The sequence below is a fragment of the Caretta caretta genome, chromosome 6 (genome assembly GCF_965140235.1).
Source record: "Caretta caretta isolate rCarCar2 chromosome 6, rCarCar1.hap1, whole genome shotgun sequence".
In the NCBI taxonomy this organism is placed as follows: domain Eukaryota; kingdom Metazoa; phylum Chordata; order Testudines; family Cheloniidae; genus Caretta; species Caretta caretta.
In genome coordinates this window covers 117,179,737-117,203,043 of record NC_134211.1, presented here as the reverse complement: position 1 = coordinate 117,203,043, position 23,307 = coordinate 117,179,737, and the positions used below count along the sequence as shown (strand labels likewise).

Below are 23,307 nucleotides of genomic sequence, written 5' to 3'. Positions count from 1 at the left end.
TAGAACAGTGTGTATATTGATATCAATGTAGATTGCTGTATCTATATTTGTATTTGTTTTATGGGTGGAAAGGTACCCAGAATAAATTACAGCTGGGAGTTAGCCACACTACTGTGGGTCTGGAATCTATAATCTTAACACAGGGGCCAGGCAGTAGTGTGCTGGACAAAGCACATGAACTTCACAAAGTCTGCAAGAAGAAAGTCTACAGGGACCCTTCATGAGATTTGCAACAGCCTACATCATCTCCCTAGGAACCAAAGCTAGCCAAAGAGAGAAAAAAGAGAAACAGGCCTAACCAGCAAGATATCTAATCCAATGCCAAGATGATGGCAAGAGGGAGCCTCTCTAAATGTTTTAATTGTTAAATTGTTAAAACTGACAGCAAAATGATGGTCAGTTAAACCCCTAGGGGAAAACCCAGAAATGAAGAAAATTAGCCAAAAGCCAAGTATATTCGGCTGCCAGAGGGAGCTTCTCATTCATGAATGGTAAAAAAGGAATTGGCATTTGGAGGTACCAGTGGGCTGCTCCATTTTCACTGCAGAAGCAGAACGTACTGCCAGCTGATGTGTGTGGGACAGCAACCCTGAAAACAAATATCTTCAGCTTCTGAAGCTTGCTGCCTGTTTTGCTCTGGGGGCTTGAAACCCAAGGAGAATCCTGTAATGATGGTACTTTAAAAAACAAACAAACCGTTTCTCAGCCACTGGATGAATAAATAGCCAGACTTTATGCTGTTGATACAACTCTGGAAGAGAGACTAGTGATTACAGCATGAGTCCTAACTAAAGGCACCACCTGCAATGATTCTCTGACCAGGAGACTGTAGCTTCAGAGTAAGATTTTCAAAAGCACTCAACATTGGCCTAACTGCTCCTTTTGAAATCAGTGGTCAAACTCTCATTGACTTTAATGGGAGCAGAGTTTGGTCAATGCGGAGCACTCATGAAAATCCCACTCTAAGTGGGAAAGAGCATTTCCCTGAGGATTGCACCTTGATATGGTGGGAAGGCTTGTGTGCTATAATGATCCTCAGAACTATGCCAGAGGTAGTTTTAACTCCTGGTAGGGTCACCTAAACAAGACAGGTCAAAGGGTAGGGACCAGATAAAAAGCAGCTCACTGGTCCTCCAGATGTGGGTGGGGGTTGAGTGATAGGCCAAGTTACAGAAATAACAAGTCTTGGTGAAAGCCACCAGGAAGCCAAGTGTTTGAAAAGTTCTTTACTAAAGGTAAAAATAAAACTATGAAAATCAGTTTCTGAAAAATTAGAATGATGGCTGCAACACCAAAAGCTGTGCAGGTGATGAAAGAAATGGATGAATATAATTTCAAATCCTTGGAGTAAGCAAATGTTGATGGCCAGGAGCTGATAAAAAGCAATTCAGAAATGAAAATAAAGTCATAAGATACACAGGAAGCAGCAATAATTGTGACTTCCAAAGCAGAAAAATCACTTAGATTGAGAACCAATACCCAATTGCTCTGAGCCAGGTTTTAAACACAGTTCATGAAAATGACAATTATACAATGATATGCACAGAGACAACTACGATGATGAACTCAAAGAGCAGATAGAGAGCTGTCTACAAACTGACAATACTCCAAGCATGACATTAATCTACTTAGAAATGGAGGACTTCAATGCCAAGGTTGATGATGACAACAACAACAGAGTGGAGAAAGCAATGGGCAATCACGTGTTTGGTTCCCAAAATCAGAACTGTGGAAAACTAGAAGAACTGTACCTGGTATCCGGGCTCATCATTGGTGGAACACTATTCCCACAAAAAGATATACATAAAGTAACTTGGAATTCCTCAGATGGAGTCACCAGGAATCAGACTGACAATCTACATATTGGAAAGAAATTTAGATCAACTCTCCAGGATGTTAGAGTATACAGAGGAACTGATGTTGGAAGTGACCACTATTTGTGTGCAACAAGACTGAAGATAAACTCAAGAAAAACAAAAAGTCTCCCGAAGTACCAAGAAAATTTACAGCAAAAGGCTAATGGATACAGCAGCAGTTTCGAACGGAACATAAGAATCAATTTCAGGTGCTACAAGACTTAAATCCACCACAAGAAGTCATCATGGACATGTTGTGGGGCTTTCTATAAGCAAACGTGAAGTCTGGATAACTGAGGATATGTGGAACTATGTGGGGGGAAAAGGAAACAAGTCAAAGCAAACAGTAACCACTTAAAAATATCTACCAGAAAACTAGCAGCAAAAAAATCTATTTAAAAACAAAGGATGAAACAATAAAAGCATTGTAAGAAAAGGAAAAATATGGATAAAATGGCCAAAGAAGTTGAGGCTGCTGAAAGAAGGGATAGTAAAACACTGCATCAACTCAACAAAGATCTAGCTGGCAATTTTATACTAGCCAGAGGGCCTGTTATGGATAAACAAGGAAAAATACCTTAACAGAAAAAGAACAAAGAGAGCAGAGCATTTTCAAGAGGTGCTAAACCACAAAAAATATTGACTTTGACAATTAAATTAAACCCTCAGAACTAGACATCATAATGTCTCATCACAAAAAATGAATAAAGAAAAATTAAGCCTAGGAAAGCTGCAGGTGAAGACCAAGTCCTCAGAGAAATGTTGAAAGCTTGTGATGAAACCAATTTTAAACAAAAATTATCAAACTTTTCAATGACACGTGGAACCAGAAAAAGCCTCTAGAACAATGGGGAAAAGGCCACAAATCAAAATACTAAAGAAAGGTGACCTAAGTAATTGCAGTAACTGAAGTGGTGTTACATTCCTTTCAGTGGCAGGAAAAGTATTCTGCAGTATCATCTTAAGCAGAATAAAGGAGTTGGTTGCGAGAAAGATACAGGAGAAGCAGGATGGATTTTGACCCAGGTCATGTGTCAACCAGATTTTCACCCTAAGAATACTCATAAAAGAGAGCATTGAATGGCAAAAACCACTCAAACTTTATAGATTTTAAGAAAGCATTTACCAGCCTCAATCATTATTCAATCTGGAACATCTTGAAATGTTATGATATGCTAAAATAAATCATTAAGGCTTTATATCAACATGCAGCATACACATTTAAGTCAATACAGATTTGGGTGAATGATTTAAACCACTGGTTTCAAACAAGAATTCATTCTCTCACCTCCACTGTTTACCTAGTGATGTGGTAGACTTTTCTTCATTTGAAGTATTTAAAAATCAAGATTAGAGGTCTTTCTAAAAGATATGATATAGCTCAAACAGAAGTTATGGGCTTGATGTAGAAATTATTGAGTGAGGTTCTTTGGCCTCTTATGCACGAGGTTAGACTAGATTATCATAATGGTTCCTTCCAGGCTTAAAGATCTATGAGTTATAATAGAAATGAGTGTAACACTCTGACGAGCAACAGACCTTGTCCCAATGGTGAGTAAATCCTTGTATGTAGCCTCCAAGTTCTTTACATTCACCATCAGCTCACCTAAGTGAAGATGGGATGGCCTTGGTAGGAGAAACAACAAAAGCAGTAGCTTTGCAAGTTGTAGCAGGAAGGTCTTATTTTGAGGACCCTACCAAGTTAATGGCCATGAAAAACACATCACAGACCATGAAACTTGAACTCCCACTATGAAATCTGGCTAGTGTAGGGAGGGATGGGACTTCCTCTCCCCTGCACAGGCTGCTCCCAGGACTGGATCAGATCTCAGGAATCTCCCCTAGCTGAAGGAAACTCCATGACTGCTGGCTGCGAGCCCAGCTCTGAAGGCAGCGCCGCCACCAGCAGCAGCCTAGCCAGAACTAGCAACTGGAGTCTGGTGCATGGTAGGAGCCCCGAACAGGGGCACCCCCAGCCTTGCCCCTCCTTGGCTCCGGTCCCAGCACTCGGGAGGTAAAGGGGCCTTTGACTGTCTGTGGGGAAGGGGGGAGGAAGAGGGGGACCATGGCACTCCCTGACCACAGGGCCCTGGGTGGTCACCCACATTGCCCACACATAAGGCTGACCCTGCCCCCAAAATGGGACAACCCCCCCACATACCATGCAACCCTCATTTTTGTGCTGTTGCTGGCAGTGGTGCTGCCTTTAGAGCTGGGTGCCCAGCCAGCAGCTGCCCTCCGGCCACCCGGCTCTGAAGGCAGCAGTGCAGAAGCAACATGGTAATACTGTGCCCCCACCCCACATAGCCTTGCAGCCCCCCATCCAACCTGCTTTGCGGTTGAGACCCCCATGGTTACAACACCATGAAATTTCAGATTTGAGTATCTGAAACTGTGAAATTTATTATTTTTAAAATCTTATGACCATCAAACTGACCAAAATGGACTGTGAATTTGGTAGTACCTGACTTATTTTACACTGGGACAGAAGGAAGAGTCTATGTGCCAGCTACCATGTAAACCTTTGCAATTAGCAAAGCATAAAGGATTAATATCAAATCCTCTATAATCAGATTAGAAATGGTAAGGGAGGAGGAAGCTGTTTCCTGCCTCTTTCAGAGGTTTCTGAACTCTGATGCACTTCTTAAGTTAGAACATAGCATAATGCACTGATTGTTTAAACTTCCTCACTTGACATTTTGGAGTTCTATGAGTACTAACACCTATCATGCTGACCAACACTGGCAAAATGTTTTTGTATTCTCTCCTGTCTGTCTGTATCCATTTGTTGTTTTGTCTTCTACTTGGACTGTAAGCTCTCTGGGTCAGGGATCATCTCTGTATTTGTACAGCATCTTGCACAGTGGGGTTCTGGTCTATGAATAAGGCTCCTAGTGCTACAGTAGTATAAATAATTGACACATACACCTCAAACCAGTGGGTTGTATCAGACATTTTGCTTCTTTGTGTGCCTGCTTTGATTCATTTTCTAGAAAGCAAATTTCTATCAGATACTGTGGAGCAGGAGCATGCTTCTGTGAACAAGAAAGGGTAAGGAATGGGGAAGGTGGTAAAGAAGATAGGACCTATAGTTCTCAGCAATAAAATATTTTATCTGATTTGATCAATGATTTGGCTTCCCATTTAGGGTATGAGACACTGACAAAATGCCACATAACTGTATCAGACAGTAAAAATCTTGTCAACGTGTTGTTTTCAGAAGGATTCAAAAGTTAAATGTGAAAATGCCACACATTAATGTCATCCTAATGACTTTTACTATATGAAGAGCTAAATATATGTAGGTTTTCTCAAGCCAACAATTTACCCTAACATTAGGCATCCAACCACATATCCCTTCTAATGGGAAGCAGAAATGACCAAACATTTGATTCCAACAGTAATTTATTATCCAATCATTGCAGATGGAGTTACAAATATTGTTTCCGTTATCAGTTAAAGATTAAATTTTAATTCTGACAACTGTGGAGAGTATACAATGAGTGCAAAAGCATTAACCATAATGTAAGAAATACCGGAACAGTTATTTTTATCTTTAAATGTCAGGTTGTACACTATCATACAGTAACCATTATGTGATCTTGCAAATAATTCAGGACTTGTGCTAGCAAGTTTGGGTTTCTTTGCTTTTTTTAGTTCTCTCCAAGATGTTGAGAGGCTGGCAACAGTTTAAAAATATATTATTATTTACTGAAAGAGTTTGCTGGCAGCCTCACAAAATGAAGAAAGTCTATAAAATATTTTATATTGAATATTTGCTTTCATTAATGAACACCACAACATTAATGGGAGAAAACAACAGATAAATGATTACACTCCTATATGTATCTTATTCTGTGAAATTCCTATTTCAGCTGCAGTATACTACAGATCCCATAAACTCAAGTATAGGCCAAATTCTGACATCACATTCACGTACACCAAAATTTGGTCCAAAATATGCCTATGAGTTTTTATTCTTTAGAGGTTTTTTGTTTGGTTGTGTTTTTGTTTACAAGGTGGTGGGTTTTATTGTTTTGTTTTGGGCTTGGGCTTCTTTGTTTCTCAAAGTTACCTAATTTCAGTTAAGCTGTTTTGGGGCAATTTGAATGAAGTAATGAAACCTGGCATCTATTTCAGTAATACTAACCTTGACATTCATGAGACTTTCAAAACCAAAAGAAAAGTAACTATAAAATTAAATAACAGAAAAATCTAGTACTACTAAACCCCTCTAACTTAATAAAGCCCTTATTTGCAATGAAAAATAAATAGCTTTAAAGTAAGTTTTCCCATTTAAATTTTAAATATGTTCTGTTCTTCATGGATCTTGCAAGAAGTAACTATTAATTAGGCTGCCTATATACTGTAAACACAAATTTGCTATCAATTTGTTTTGGTGAGTTCTCCCACCCACATCTAGTTTATTTCCGGATCAAAACTGAATGTACCAAAGAAAAGTTTTCAAATCCCAATGTGTGTGTTTTAAATTCTTCCGTGTTACTGGTGGCCGACCAGTACACCTATGAAATTTTACAATGGCTACTTAAAGAGCCAAATTTATATTTTGTAACCATTATCACTGAATGATTGTTTTATAAAACCAGTCTTCATTGGTCAGTAGCTGCAAATTTCCAAAATAGTTTCCAGCTTGGAATTGGCTCTAGCATGTCATATTTGCAATTTAAAGACAATTATTCACCAGTACTAAGTGCTACTTTGCCTAATCTGATGTTATTTTCCAAGTTAAGGTGTTTTTATTCCTTTTCATTCAGAAGGAAGCACTGTATAAAGTTAACAAATGCAAATTATCTGAAATTATATAATGATAAATACATCCAGAGTAAATTCTGAACAAGATCAGCTATTTATGCCAAAAATGCAGTGACCAATTAAGCTTTTGTCAGCTGTTTCTGAATAAAGAAGTGATGCAAATCATTCAAGGAGCCTTCCTGACAGGAATGCAAGGCCGTAAGAAAGACCAATTTTCTTTCAATTGCCTCAAAGTCACTCTAAAATATTTCAGTGAAGCTCACAAGGCAAAACACTCTACCATTAAAAGAACTGAATAGAGTGCATAGACCTTGACATGTTGAAGTTTCCCAGTATATTAATTCTCCTGCTTTATGTATTACTCTGGGATCTTGTCCCTCATCATCATAATTATAATACAAAGGGGAATGCTTTAATGCACTTTTGCAAATGTAGTACTAGTACCAGGTAAAGAAAACAATTAAAATGAAAAAAAGAGACAGCTGTGAAATTGGACTGAGTCCTATATGTTATTCTATAAAGAGTAATCACCCAGTTCTCAAAAATGAGTATGTTATTTTTGTATCTTATAAGGTTAGCTACTCCACATGCACAATGATGCATGTCTGCATACTACAGCAGCGTCAAGCCTTTAAAGGTAAATTTTCCGCTCAGGACGCAAGGGCTTGGATTTAAAACTCCCAACAAAGTTAATGGGAGCTGGGCATCTATGTCCTCCCATGTTCTGATTACTAATACTTTAAAATATTTGCATTAAAAATCTTGCCTGTCTTTCGTATTTAGAAAGCAAATACTGAGATAAAACCACTTTTAGCACAACAGATGAATTTACTTACAGCATGCATGACTTGTTCTCATAACTTGAGCCACAAACAGCCCTTAAATATTTACAAGTTCAAAATGACAAAATCTTTACATAGGTAATAGAATGTTTGCATTTGCTTACAAATAGTATAGGACCCTCGCTGGGACACAAAACCAGGAAATAAGTAACAAAAACACAGAAGCAAATTTAAAATGTAACAGCAAAAAAGAAAAAAATGACAACTTTTAAAATCTGGACAATTAACACTGTTGTGGTTTAAAAAAAAAGTATATTTAGAGATGTGATGTTTAAAATACATCTTTATAGCTTTCAGAAAAAGCTGTACCTAAAAGGAAAAGTCCAAGTAAACTTAAAACAAAGCAAAAGTTATTTTTGGTTTGCCAATTTACCTTTAAAATACTTTTTAAAAAAATGTTATTAGCAAGTTAAGTAATAAGACAAATGTGATCAAACACTTAAGAGCCTTGTGCATGACTGCATAAAATAAACCAGCTCAACATCAACGTAAGTTTAGCAGGCAAAAGTGGCAGTTATACTGTAAACATGAAAAAGTAATAGATTGGGTTCCTTTTTTAAAGACAGTGTAATACATATATTAGTCTTATTTAAGTGCCAGGTCAGAAAAAAAATTCATCTTGCTTCCATACTTAAGGCAGACATATAAGTCAATATTTTAGAGCCTCTTTGGCCTTGTGCAAAATTCTTTGCTAAATTAGGCCCTATATTAACATTATTTTCAGTTGTATTTAAATTGCATATAGTAACCAAAAAAACCCAACTCAAATGTAGTATTCTAATATCTTTTAGTAAAGGATGTAGACCTACTTCTTTAAAGAAACAGCATATTCCTAAAAGTTGAAATAGTATCTAGAATTGAGAAAGTTCTCTAGCACAGTTATATTTGAATAATTAAATTCTCACACTACCTCATAAAAGTTCCTCAAATTCTTTCATGTGTATTCCCACTCTGAAAAGACTGCTACCCACCATCATTTTAAAGCATATATAATTTTTTTAATTTTGGTACAAGCTGATGTTCCAACTATAAGTCTTTGTTTTTCATGCTCAACTCCAATGATAAAGGGATAGAATATCTGTTTAGGCCAATGAAAATATTCAAGTTATATCACTTGTCAAGTGTTAATTACAGATTTGGAAGAATCAATTTAGAAAATATAACCACAAAACAAAATTAGACTTTCAATCAAATGTTCATATGAACTTTCTTTAAAGTTCAACTCTGTTAAACGTTTGCATTTCTACCTCTTTTCCCTGCCCCATACTGCTTTCTGTATTGCATGGCATCTTCTGTTACACTACCCACATGATCCAACCCCCTTATGAAACATGAAAGAAAGGTTTTAATATTCCATTTTCATGGAAACTCGAGTAAGCAGCAATGATCTAAGGACAGGATTGTAAAAGTGCTATATAAATTGACATTTGGATGTACCTTTTTCCTGTAGAATAAACTACTCTGCGCATGAGAAATGACATTTTAAAACTACCAAATGCAATGTACAAAATATCAAAATATATAGAGTAACAGTAGAATAAGCTACAATACAATTTTTCCTAGTCTTCTGGAAACCATGACTGCATGTGATTTTGTATCTACTACACAATGAGCTCTCTCAGCAACAGAGATTTCTTTTGCATTTATGGTATAACAGTGCAGTACAACTATAAACTCAGCCTTAAGAACAATCCCATGCTTTCAATTTCAAGTTCCTATAAACCACGAGTGCAATTTTTTACTTGGAATAATCAGTTCTTGTGTAACTGCCCCTTTCTACTACTATTTAAACATTCTTCACTAGAAGAGTAAAGCCAGGCTATTTAAAGAAAAGAAACCATTCTACAAATATTATTTCTACCTCTGGCAGGGCCAATTTAATATTACATTAGCTACAAATTATCTGTGCAGGGCTTTAAAGGAGAATGCCTTTTTATATATTCTCCCGAGTTACTTGCTCAGAACATCTAAGTATAAATCCAGAACCATACCAGTACCAAATCCCCTCTCTCAACACCTTGGAAATGGGATTTAACTTCTACTGCACATTAACCCCACAACACTGTAATAAAGGAATAGACAGAAAATCATAAATAGACAAATAAGTACGGAAACAAGCTAACCAAGTTTTTTTTGCAAGCTAAACACCTCTTCAACTGTTAAAAAAAAGTTGGTGGTTTCACACACTGAAATCGGTGGAATACATTCATAACCAACAGTGCCTTCTAAATGCACACCTGAAAAGTTCAATTTTCACAACTTCAGATGTCAGCGTACCATAAAATGATCTACTGACTGGTCTAATAAGAAAGAGATAGGAAGTCAGTCAGTGCCTTTACTAAGTGTTGTTAACATACATATTATTAATAGAGTGTGGAGTTCATATCTCCAAATCAAAAAGTTCCAATTCCAAGTTATCCTCTACAAAACTATATGTTAAAGTGAATAGCTAAGCTAGAACAGAAAGCTTTTAATCAAGTTAAGGTTCTTCCTGAACATATAATATGGATACACAACACAAGTTGTCTTGTCAGAATACTGCAACATTGCAATAACAACTCCTGACATATCGCTTAGGCAACATGTGAACCTAAACAATCATATGGACAAAATGAAATTCAAATCACAGGTTCATGTTAAATTAGATATTCCAAGGATTGCATCTTACTTATCAGCAGAAAAGAGGCCGCTATAAAGCTGAAAAGTGCATTACTGTTAAAAGCCATTCAAAACAACCCCGTTATGCACAAATAGTTTATGCATTCACAATGCTGTTGTCTTTGCTTCAAACACTTAGTTTAATTTATTATAGAATGATCACAATGAAATTTGCTTTGACCTTTATATATTTTGTCTAGGTATGGGTAAAAGTGATAAGACATCTTGAACTACAATATATGCAATTTGTGCATAAAAATTTATATACTTTTTCTAAAGCCAAGATAAGAGGATTTTTAAGTACACCTCTAAAAATAGTGGCCCTTTTAAAATCAGTTTGGAATAACAAAACAAACGAGGCCATGGATATCTAGGGTGTGCATTGTTATTGTTTATAATTTATTTCTTACTATTGGACACACTTGTCCAGTATATAAACTGTTAAGACAATTTGCAGAAAAATATATCCTCTACCGGTAACTGACAATGCACATAAAAAATACCTACAAAAGGGAATTATTGTCCATTCACAACCTGTTGAGCTTAGTGATTCACTGTTCAGCTCATTCCATCTATATAATTTTAAATATAGGCTAAATTGTGATCAGTATAGTTAAAATTAACCATTCTAATATGTGGACAGCTACATTTAAAAATATCTGCCTAATTATGTATGACTTAAAATAAAATTAGCTGTCATATTTTTACATCACAGTATATGGCATTTTTTAATTTAGCAACAGAAAGGCACAATTATTAAGCCATAAAATACAGTACCTGAATCTAACAGTTTTATTTATTCCTAAAACCAACGTCAGCCTAGACATTTTATTTTGTGGAAGGGATTGAAGGAAATAACTTCAGTTTTTAAGACTGATTTCATTGCAAGTTTGGTCCATTAGAAACGCCATCTATATAAACAACTGAGGTTGGGGAAGAATGGAGAAAAACATGTAAGCTATTCCATTATAGCTGTTTGTTGTTCAATAACTCGTAAGTTATTATGAAATGACTTAAACTGAACACAAATGGAACTTTCTGATCAGTTGTCAGACACCTTTGTCAATATGCCGAAGTATACAGGTTCAGTGTGATGTATGTTTCACTACATACGTGTATACACACATATATATGTACTGAATGTATACACACACATCATTACAGCATTAAGAATAGACATGGCATTTATAGAGTATAGCACTTCTCAGGAGAGCAATTCTTGGCTTTTGGCCTGACACTATACCTAAGATGTGCAATTTCCTTTAAATGCAGTACCTGTCATGTATTGCTGTTAAAGTCCCTGCTAAAGCACAGCTCACAAGTCTGCCAATAGCAAACCAGTGCACCTTTTCTTACATTAGGCAACTACCTCCCTTCTTCCCTTGTCAAGTTAATAAGTCTACCTCAAGAAAGACCAATAAAAAGAAACAGGCAAGGAACCAAAAACATGAGGGAAAACCCAACCATTCCATATGTAATATAGCGATAGGGAAGTTCAACCTCCATGAGCTGCCTTGCTTGTCGTATATCATCACACGGTATAGAGAACATTTTACAGGCCAGTGGGATGGTGATTTTCTTCATCACTATTCTTGTTAACAACAGTAGTACTACTCCAATCAATAACCGCAATATGGCTTTTCCAAATAAAGTCACAGTGATGGAGGGAGGAATTAAAGGCAATGTATCTGGGGAAGGATCTTGCATTAGACCCAACATGTAATTAAAATGAGATCCACAAGCAACTCCAGCACCGCAACCCAGAATCTGAGCTGTATCTCCTCGTGATGTGCTCCAGGTGTCAAGAGTGAAAGAGAAAACCCCCAAGGCTAAATGAAGACTGATGATAATTAGCGGTGCATGCTTGAAAGTTAAATTGAAGTTATCAATCAGGTCCACAGCTGGATGGAAGACAACCAAGATGAGAATAGCATACAGAAATCCAGCAATAACATCCTGTTGAGAGGAGATAAAAGATACAATCATTTAGTATGATAGAAATCCTAGTAAAAATAAAGAATTTCATATCCAACTTTGAAATAATTATTTCAATAATTCATTTCAGATTGTAATTTACATTAGCATGGAGAATAGTTTAGTTGCTTTGTAGGTAGAGAGGTTTCCACATGTTTGAAATCTCCTTTTTCTTATGTTTTACCTTTCACAATGTATCTAGTTTTGTTCTAATAGTAGGGGAAGGAATTGTACTTGCTCCTTTTCTAATGCAATGTACAAAGAGCCTAAGATTCAACAGAGATGGTTTCTGGGTGGTAAGTGGTCCTAAGCCTCATCTGAAGCTGCCAAGTTCTGGTATCTGCACTCCTAAGAATAAGACAAAGGTAAAACCCACTGTGAAAGATTGCCAGGTAGGAATGGGATAAACAGCAACAAAGTTTGGTAACTTTAAAAAATCTAGCAGATAGTGTCACAGTTAGATATTACTAATGGCCACTAGGCCTACAACAGAATTCCTTAGCAAGTACCCTCTGGGATTGCAACAACAAAGTACTGGTATCTCTACTCTTTACAGTATGTAGAGGTACACAGCTGGAATATATGTTAGGAAAAATCCATTCATTTGAATACTAGTTTGTTATTCAAATGATTCCGCAGTGTCCCAAACATATTGTTATACTTGTACTGAACATGCTTTATTTTTTTAAAACTTCCATAAAGTATTTTATAATTTTTTTTAAAAAGGAGACTGCCCTACTTGGGTAATTTTTAATATATCATGACTAAGAAACAAATTGACCTGCCAGATGCGTTTCATAATGTGTTTACCACATTTGTGAATTACCAAAGTTGTGTGTTTGAAAAAGGGTTACTTCATCAATGTGTGTCGTTTTTGGTCCTATAAAGCTATCATCATGCTGCATTACTGTTAACACAAAAGCAGAAGCAGCATAGTATTAGTCTAATCCATACAAAGGCATGTCACAAAAATAGGATTATGACTTCACTGTAGCAAGAAGAAAAGCAGCAGTGGAGCTGGGAGAGAGAGAAGCCCTTTGACCATGCAGATATTTTCCAGAATATCAAGGAAACACAAAACTACTGACCAAGTACACTCTCTTCCCAGTGTTGCTGTAGCGTGAAAGTCTTCTTCCCTTAAATAAGATTTAACTTGTCACCTTGGCACTTTGCAAAAGCATCAAGTGAAAGCTGAATGAGCATGAAAAGCTTTCCTCATGCCCTAACAAAGTACTTCAACCCTTCTCTGAATGAACTATCAGAGAGGAAGAGGGCAATTTTGTCCCTTTGCCTATTAGTCCTTGACTTCTGCACTGAAACTGCAAACAGGAATGGCAATTAATTTTAATTGTGTAACTAATTTATATAAGTTAATAAGCTTGATACAGAATTTTTAACCATAATATTGGTCCTTCAGACAGTCTTACTATGTGAAAAATGCTTTATACGATTTATTTTGTTTTTAAGTATGTGTGGTGAAAATGTTTTTAGTTACAAATCTAATCAGCAATAAACTATTACCTCTTAATAAGGGCACATATTTTGCTAGTTTTAGTTAATTATTTTTAAAAATTATGTCAAAAGCATCTAGGGTTCTGGACAGCTGCCTTTTCTGTACACTTATAAAGTTACTAGGTAAAATTTTTGTAGACCGTATAGTTTTTCTATTTTCTAATCAATTATATTATGATAAACAATTTATTTCATTTCAATTTAACAATAGAGTACTGGATCCACATACAGTAACATATACTGAAAAAAAGCCCCTCAGATTACCACAATGCACAAGATACCTTACTGTAGTTTAAATATCTGAATATTACAGAGGCATATAAAAGCAGTTATATGGTGTCATCATTATGTAAAGTAACAGATTTCATGTGTGGTGTTTCTCTTACCAAAATTGAGTGCATTCCCATGTAAATTCGACTAAAACAAACCAGAGAACACCAACAGATCACAAGAATCAGACCATACATAAGGGGATACTGGAAAAAAAAAAAGAGTGTATTAGAATCATAAGCCATAAGTATATACTCCATGAAAATGATTTAGCAATGAATAGCTACACCACACTCAGATCTCATATTTCAAATACCATTTTAAACTGTACACAAAACAGTTCTAATAAAGTTAGCTAAAGCCTACAGCCCAGACGGAGGGGAGTGGAACATTGCTCTCTGATTTACAGAAACATTACTTGCTTCCAGGATGTATTAAATCTCCATAAAAAGGAGTTCCAGCATGTTGGTGCTACAAAATCATTGCATACGATTTTCCCTACCATAAAGAAAGCCTCACTTGTTTGTTTCCTTACCAATACAATCTCTCCCTCATTCCCTTTCTCTCCAAGCGTCTTGAGTGAGTCTGTTCTTCCTCTCCTTCAACTCAACTCCTGTCAATTGACTTTCACTCCGGTGATAATTCCCCACTCCCCAAATCCCAAGAAACTTGCTTCCACTGATTTCAATGGCCTTTGAATCAGGTCTCAAATGCCCTCAACTTTTCTTTTAAAGCCAACTTCAAAAACTTTTACTTTCCACTAACAAGTTCGGTCCTGATCCAGCAAAGCACTTAAGCGTGTGTGCAACTTTAATAAAGTCAATAGAACTAAATCACATGCTTAACTTTAAGCATCTATGTAGTTCTAAAGTCGCACACACGCTTACGTGCTTTGCTGCATCAGGGCTTTAGACGCTGGTGCTGTTTACTGTTTAGGCTCAGTTTTTACTTAAGTGTCAGAGCTTACATCACTTCCTTACTCTATGGATCCATTTATTTTAACCCTGGTCTCTCTTTCCTACCCTCTTCCTCGGTCTGCTTTTCTATTCTATTCACTGTAGAGGCCCTGTTGGGCAGGACCATATATTTTTGATCAATTAAGCATCATACAAAATTATAACATTATGAAGATATGTAATAAAATTATAATAATGTAACAGTAAGGACGAGGGCCATCCCTAGGGGGAGGTGCAAGGCCCGGAGTGGAAGTGACCAATTAGTCTCTTCCGGGACCGACCATGCTGGCCAATCGCACTGGCCTGCTGGGCCCCCCAAAGCGCAGGGCTCAGAGTGGTCGCCCTGATTCACCCTACCCAAGGGACGGCTCTGAGTAAGGATGTGGGTTCTTGACAGTAGAGACAGAGTTTAAAACATTTTGGGTACTATTTACATAGTATTACCATCAGACCCAATCAACTTTGTTTTGGAAGTTTGCATCAGATTTTAATATTCAAGTCTAATTACTTTTTGCTTTTGGTCTCTCTCATAATCAAGCTAGGCAGTTGGTTATTTTTTTCCTTTGACTGTCCACTTAGCCTTTGTCTATACTACAAAGTTTTGCCGGCAAAAGTTATGCCTTTTTAATTAAAACCGCTGTTGCATGTCCACACTAGCTCATTGTGTTGGTAAAGTGCATCCACACTAGCAGCTCTTCCATCAACACAGAGAGCAGTGCGCTAGAGTAGCTATGCCACTGTGCAACTGGCCGTAGGGTGCTTTGGGAAGGGTTTGCAATGCCTCATGGGGCAGATACAGCATCACATGATGCAGGCTTCTCAATGCCATCGTTCTAGGGGCATCCTAGTAGATTGTCAGCCGCTTTTCAACTGAAGGGGGGGCGTGGGGGAGGGAGAGGACAGTGGTGTGTCTGGGACAGGGGAGACAGCAGGCTGACCGACCTATTCTGAGGCCATGTCAGCCCCAGGCTCTGCTCGGCACAGCAGTCTCTCCTGAAGCAACCTACTCTGCCTGCCTGCCTGCGGTTCTGTGAGTCCCTCCACGTGCTCCAACAGCCTCCTCAGCTGCCCAGAGCAGTATCCTGAGCAGTTCTGTGAGCTCTTCATGCTGAGGAATGTCTTCCCTCCGCTGCCAGCAGCAGTTTGCCTGCCACTCTTCGTAATGCAGGGCAGAACAGGAGCATGATGTGGTTAATGAGTTGCTCTTTGTTCCCCAAACTGAGCAGCACACTCAGCTGTCAGATACTTCCATGAGCTTTGACAGGGGAGGGGTGCATACATGCAGGGCAGCAGAGATCAAAACAGTGAGCAGGGATATCACCGCAGGCATTGAGAGATACTGGTGGAAGCCTGTCATGTCGACAAAACAAACAGCAGTGTCTATACTGACACTTTGTCGCTTTGACTTTGTCGCAAAAAGCTTTATGCCTCTCGTCGAGGTGGTTTTGTCGACAAAACAGCAGAGTTTTTCCACCAAAAGTAGCTTTGTAGTGTGTACACCTCCTGTTTTGTCAGCAAAAGGCAACTTTTGCCGACAAAACTTTGTAGTGTAGACAAGGCCTTATTCTCTTATTTGTTAGACTGCAAGCTTTTTGTCATTTTCTGCGTGTTCATACTGTGCCTAGCACAATGGGACCGTGACCTGGTTTGCCACCATAATATAAATGTTTAAATTGTTATTACTGTCATTATATCATAACATTACTCTCCAGTAACAGCTACTCCTCTCCTGTAGTAATACTGCCTAGATTTTTACAAGTAATTCTTGCTAGAATCTTTCACCTGATCATACAATACTTTTTGTTTGTGGAAAGTAACAATAGAAAGAAGAAAAGCCTTATTTTCTAAAGAACCATAACATAACCTATACTGGTCATGCACAGACGAAGTTTAGACTGTATTTTTAATTACTGGCTCTCTTCTAGGAGGTACAGAAAAAATCACTCATCTTCCAAAATCTATCCGCAAAATGACAAAGTTATATCAGCTACAGTACCAACACCCATTGCTTATTTTGTTACAACAGACCAACATTTGTACCTGAAATTGAATCAAACTTTTTTTCTCCCCAACAGCAACTAACTATGCAAGGCAGAAGCATAAAATAATTGACTATGGATATAGCATGCTTCTTCTCTGAAAAGTGACTTTTTTTTTTAAAGTGTGGTTCCATATTTATTTGACAGTTCCAGATCAACTCTGCTCAGTTTACTAGTAAAAACGTTTTTTTTTGTTTTGTTTTTTTAATTTTAACTTCTCAGCTTATCTGGGGAAGTGAAACTCTGGCTAGGTTCTTTCCAAGTTCACACATTAACAATTTAAAATGTTGCAATCGAAACTAAGTTAGCAATTCTGCTGATGCATGAGCCAGAACAGAATCTCCCCCCCAAAACTGGATCCAAAGCCCATCAAAGTTAATGGAAAGGACTAACAAAAATGGTGAACATTTATTTTAATCAGCAAAGTCAGCAGATAAGGCTGACCGTACAACAGATCCTTGAGTTTAAGCCAGTGCTTCATGGGGTTGTGTGTGTGTCTGTTAAAAATAGAGGTACTTTAGAGAAGGCATCACTGCTTTAAAAAAGCTACAGCGGAACCTCAGTATGAACCACACACCTCATTTGAAACCAGAAGTATGCAATCAGGCAGCAGAAGAGACCAAAAAAAAAAAAAAAAAAACCCCAAACACAGTACAGTACTGTGTTAAATGAAAACTACTAAAAAATAAAGGGAAAGCAGCATTTTTCTTCTGCCTAGTTCTGCAAAGCTGTATTAAGTCAATGTTCAGTTGCAAACTTTTGAAAGAACCACCATAACATTTGGTTCAGAGTTACGAACAACCTCCTTTCCCAAGGTGTTCATAACTCGGAAGTTCTACTGTATACTGTAAATAAGCAAACTCAATTTAAACTGAATATATGAAATGGAATATGGTTTTAGAACATTTCAAAATTTCAGTTTGGACACTGCAAAAATTATGCCCATAACTGGACCTCTCCTCGTTCAGTTCGTACTTTTGGAAAAATTATACCTTCATGAGAAGTGTTCCACAATTCAATACAAGTAAACATTCATTTGACGTTAAGAGTTGCTAAAATCAAAAATAGTATTTAATATTCAATTGTTATCAAGGAACTGGTAAACAGGATGCATCCAAGATGACAAATCCTTAGTGGCATTGGAGATCTCCTACGATCTAGGAAACTTATTTATAATACAATATCCTGTGACAAGGTACAACACTGATAAATTGCTGTTGTGATAAAGCACTCCAAAGAGGTACTTCACATCAGTTTTGCTGATTTCAAAGTAGCGATGATAGGAGAGAGACTAGTGCTAACCTATTCTATGAGAAAAACTTGCTAACAGTATGATATTTTACTTGATTAACACCTGACATTTTAAGAAAAAGCTTGGGTTGACCGAGGACACCCAGCAGGTGCAACATCCTTCGAGTCATAAACATAACAGATTCTCCATTTCCATTCAAAATGCATGCTGCAATCTACAACACATTATGCTGCTGCCAAGTATTTAAACAGTAATTTCACTAACCCTTCAAAAAAGACACCACTTTAATTAATATGGCTGTATGGGTTTTGCATACACACTTTATGGAGTTTGAGTTTGTAGATCCAAAGAGTTGTCACAGATTGTGATCAGAAAGTGTTTTACACAATATTGAGTTTACTCATCTGTGAAATGGGAAAAATCAGTTATCTATTCTCCAGGGTCTCACAAAACACAATATTTGTACAGAACCTTACAATATTTTGTTGAAAAGAGGACATAGTTTCCTGTCTGAAGATTTTACAAACTTTGTTAAACAATTAATTGTCTGCATATTACTCAAAAAATGGGTGGTAGTGCAGGAAAATAGAAGTTATATTTATTCAAAGGAGTGCTAAGAATTAGAGATGTCCCAGAACACTTTAAAATGTTCTATATCTATTCCATGAGTCAACCATCTACTGCAGCAAGACTACATTAAAGGCAATCTAGAAACACTAATTAAATCTTTGCTAGCATCCCTTTAATGATACATAAATAACTCAGATGCACTTATGCACATTTTACAGGTTTGATCCTTAAAATATTTTAACAGCCAAATAAGTCTATTGAGGAGACCCACTATTTCAGAAATACTTGCAGAACCAAGTCTTTCACCTCCCACTCATGGGTGACTATCTCCTGCTGAGATAATCTGCCAAACTGTTTTGAGCACCCAGCAAATGAAGGGATATCAGGCTGACACAATGAAAAAAAATACATCATGCCAACAAAAGAACCACTTCCCACCATAGTGGGGCAGATGCTTCCTCCTCTCCTTGCTGTTTATATAGTGCATCACAGTTGGATTGTCTGTTAGGACCTGAACAGTGATGCATCGAAGCAGGGGTAGGAAAGTCTTGCAAACTAGACAAACAGTTCTAATTTCTAATTTATTTATATCACTGAGACTACGTCAAAACCCCAGACCTCCTGTATTTGGAGGTTGTCCAACTGTGCACCTCAGTCCTGCTTCGACACATCTGTCACAATGAATCTAAGGGGGCAGGGTGGAATAGAACAACTTGACAGATCTGAAGATCTGTCCACCAACATGGAGATGGCAGCACTTTTGGTACTTCTACCAGTAGTCCATACTGCGCCTGATTGGTTGATAAATTAACATTAGCCCTCTGAATAGGATGGAGGTGGAGTCTTGAATATGGAGTCCTAAGGACACGCTGCCATGTGATCTAGTAAGGTGAGACAGATTCTCAAGCATTTTTTTGGCTGACTGTAGAGGTTTGAAATAAAATGTTTTATTGTATAAAACCTCTCTTGAGGAAAATACACTTTAGATAACACTGAGTCCAACCTTGCTCCTCTGAGTAGGGGTGGGAATAAACTTCTTGCACTTGATTGTGAGACCTATATGGGAAAACAGCTGAAGAACTATGTGAATCTCTCTGTTGGGAAGTGTGCCCACTGAATCAACCAATTATCAAGAAAGGGGCACACTTGAAGGCCGTGTCCCCTCAGATAGGCATTTGCTAAACATGCTTGAAGCTGTTGAGAGACCGAAAGGTAGCCTTCTGAATTGGTAACAAAGTCCATTGACCATGAAATAGATACTTCCTATGAGCCAAATGAACTGCCACATGGAATTAAGCTTCTGTAAGTCAAGTGTCACAAATCAATTCACGGGCTTATTGGAAAGGATTATTGAAGAAAGGGTACCTACCTGAAATTTGAAGCAACAGATGAATTTGTTGAGATGTCAGACATAATATTAGATGTCATCCTTCTTTCTTTTTTGGAATGAAGTAGTAGGGGGAAATAGAACCCCTTGAAGCAGAACTCTGAAGCCACCCCACTGAAAAAGAGTTTATCCCCATACACAGCAGGCTGTTGTGATAGGGGGTCCCTGAACAGGGACGAGGTGGCAGAGACTGAAATTGAATTAAATATCCTTTCCAGATAATATCTAAAACGAGATCTGACAACTCTAAACTTCATAGATCCCAGGCTGCTCTAACCGCAGAGGATCAGAGAACATAACGGATTGTGGGTTCTCAGTTTCTGTTCTCTCCCCAGCACCTTTTTATGATCTGCATGGCTCTCTGGGGAAGGGGAGCCATCCTTCACTAGGTACTCTCCTAGCTTCAGACAGAGCCATTCAAGGTCCTGTCCTGCTCTCCCAAGGAGTTCCATAGTCTGGCAGGAAATATGTGGGAGAGCAGCTGGAGTTAACTCTCTTCCCTTCCCTGTGACACAGTGTGTGGCCAGTGGGGAAGGGACAGCACCCACTCCATAACTGCCAGCTCACACCACAGCTGCCCATAGGGCTAGAGGTGTAGTGCTACAAGGCAGCTAGGAAAGCAGTAACCCTGAACTCTTCCCTTTAGTGGCAGAACTGATTCAAACACTTGACTTCTTTTAAACTTAAGAGTATAGCTCATGAAATGCATTAATTCCAATTTTAGCAACTCCTGCAATTGTGTCATGATATAAGCCTCAGCTCCTGGAGTAACGAAATTGCATAAGCAGCTCAGCTTCCAACTGGGGGGTGTGCAGGGGAGGAGGGGAGAATATTTCTAGTTCTCAGGGTTGCAGGAAAAAAAAAAAAAAAAAAAGGTTGAAAACACAAACCCTAAAGGCTCAAAGCCCAGAAGACAAAAAAATAATCATTTTTAAAATCTCATGATTTAAAATAAGCTCATGATTTTGGAGGAATTTACATGATTTTTTCATCACTTGTGGTTAGCAATACTGAGTTTACAATCAAATACAAATTGTTTAAGATAGCTGCCTGGAAGGAAACTGAATACTATTGATTTATAGAAAGAACTCTGCTGAGTTTCTATTTCTCCCAGTTTGCTTGCTTACTAAAAGGTATCTGCATTAATCTAGGATCCTTAACAATTCATCTGCTCTTGTTGCTAACCCTTAGGATCACAGAAGATGATATTATGCTTATAAGAAGGACACGGGATCTTTTTCAGGGAAAAAGGCAATACACCACATTTATTGAGAATACAGCAGTTAGCATTTGCTTTTTAGTTACACACACACACACTCCTGCCAGTTGATGTTTATAGTTACCAGTCCAGAGTCTGGATTAATTTAGTGGCCAGCCAGATTGGTTGCAGGGGGGAGCCGGGCTCTGTTGGTCACGATCCAATACTCCTAAAGTTATGGCAAAACAAACCCAAAGTCCCATGGCCAAGCACCTGGTTCTTATAGTTTTTGTTGGGTTTTTTTTCGTTAAAGTTTATGGATTTTGCTGTGTTAGTTTGTGACCGGTTACTTTAGAATTGGTGTTATTTTTTTAATGTTAACATTCCAAAACACTTCCAAAAGGGTCATTCTGTTTTAGTTTTGATTTAATTAATTGTTTTGTTTTTAGGAGTGCCAGCCTTTATCTCAGGGTTGTTAATATGCCCTTTGTTAATTATGAACACACGTTGATGGTTCTTTAGCGTTAATAAGTTTTGTTAAATTTTTTTACCCCTTTTTTTTTTGGACCATTTGGTTTTAACAATGGCCTTTACACCTTATTTTTTTTAATGCATACATTTTTCATTTACACAAACAGTCTTTTACAAAGACCTTTAAAAGTATACAAACAGCAGTGTTTTATGTTAAGCGAAAAAGGCATTGTAAATTAAACCTTACTAAATTTTGTAATTAAAACAGTTCACAATATAGCCTGGGCCTTCAACATTCCTTTAATTTCATTAACATAGACACAATACAAAATTCTGTCTCCTACTTACTAAACCTTAAAACAAAACAAAAAAAGTATACTTAACTAAAGGGCCTAATTTATAATACATATAAAAAAACCACAGTAGACATTATAACTTATTTTAAAACAAAAGGGTGACCATAATCAGTCATAAGGACTGTTCTGGTCTGTCCCTGCCTTAACTTCGGTACAGACACTAGCAGTCTGTCAAATGCATTTTTACCAATGCCCCAGAGGGTCATTCCTTTCTGCTATTTAAAAAAAAAATAGCTAGCAAAATAATCAAATCATACTTTAATACATTTAATACATACTCCATTATTATAACTGCCCATTATAACCTCTAATACAAATATAAAATCCTACTCCTACAATGAGACAACACCAAGTCACTACAAAAACATTATCCATTGATCCAAGGAGCACTGGAAACTCCACTCAAAATAAAAATAAATGTGATATGCTGGCATTCATCAAAGTTAGGGAGAAACCTAAAATAGTCTGAACTTATTCTATTCTCCTTGACCTTTACATCAGGAAGCCTGGAAAATTATGATATTCTCTTTATGTGGTTTAATTTAATTCTTTAAGGTTTAATTCTTTATTTCTTTAAGGTTTTTGTTGAAGCATGAACGTCAATGCTTTTCTTGAACACATGGCATGGAAAAAATCTTTCAAGATTCTGTACACTACCTTATTGGGAAGGAAGAACATGCTTCATTTTAACTGGTATTTACTGTATCTGAGAGTCCAGAACTAAACAAAATTTTAAACTCTTTAAAAAAAGTTTTGAAGTCCTCAGATTAAGATGGTATACTGTTTCACAACTCATAAAGGACAAGACATTTTTCTTAAACTACATATTTGCAAAACACTGTATTGTGCAAAATAGGGTGCAGCTTCCTTTTATAGTTTGAGAAGAATCATTACAGTTTTACAAAGCCATAATAAAAGGGAGGCAGTCACAAGACACATAGCATACTTCCAAGATTAGTTTCATTTCCTATATAGTGAAAAGAATATCAGTCTAATAAGTTTAGTATAAATTTAAGAACTGTGTCCAATATAGACCACAGTAGCTGTTTGTACAGGAGTATTGCAGGTGCTAGGAGTCATACAAAATCTAAGACTTGTAAAATGTGTATCAGAGCTCTTATGTACTCCAGTGGTCTTTGGGGAACATGCTTAGGATTTTAGCTCATCAGGAATCCCAGAGACCTCAGCTTTCC

The 23,307-nt window shown here is 37.3% G+C and overlaps 2 protein-coding genes across 2 annotated transcripts in view; both read right to left on the bottom strand.

The window, feature by feature from the left end:
• WDR89 (WD repeat domain 89) overlaps nucleotides 1-23,307 on the bottom strand; it is a 109,306-nt gene that overhangs the window by 60,986 nt on the left and 25,013 nt on the right. The gene's annotated exons all lie outside the window — the stretch shown is intronic.
• The window catches only part of SGPP1 (sphingosine-1-phosphate phosphatase 1), a 43,989-nt gene continuing 25,925 nt past the window's right edge, over nucleotides 5,244-23,307 (bottom strand). The window contains exons 2-3 of the mRNA XM_048854494.2: nucleotides 14,002-14,091; nucleotides 5,244-12,085 (exon numbers count right to left, since the gene is read on the bottom strand). Coding sequence (XP_048710451.1) covers nucleotides 11,534-12,085; nucleotides 14,002-14,091 — 642 coding nt within the window. The 3' untranslated portion in view covers nucleotides 5,244-11,533. The remainder of the gene's footprint in view (nucleotides 12,086-14,001; nucleotides 14,092-23,307) is intronic.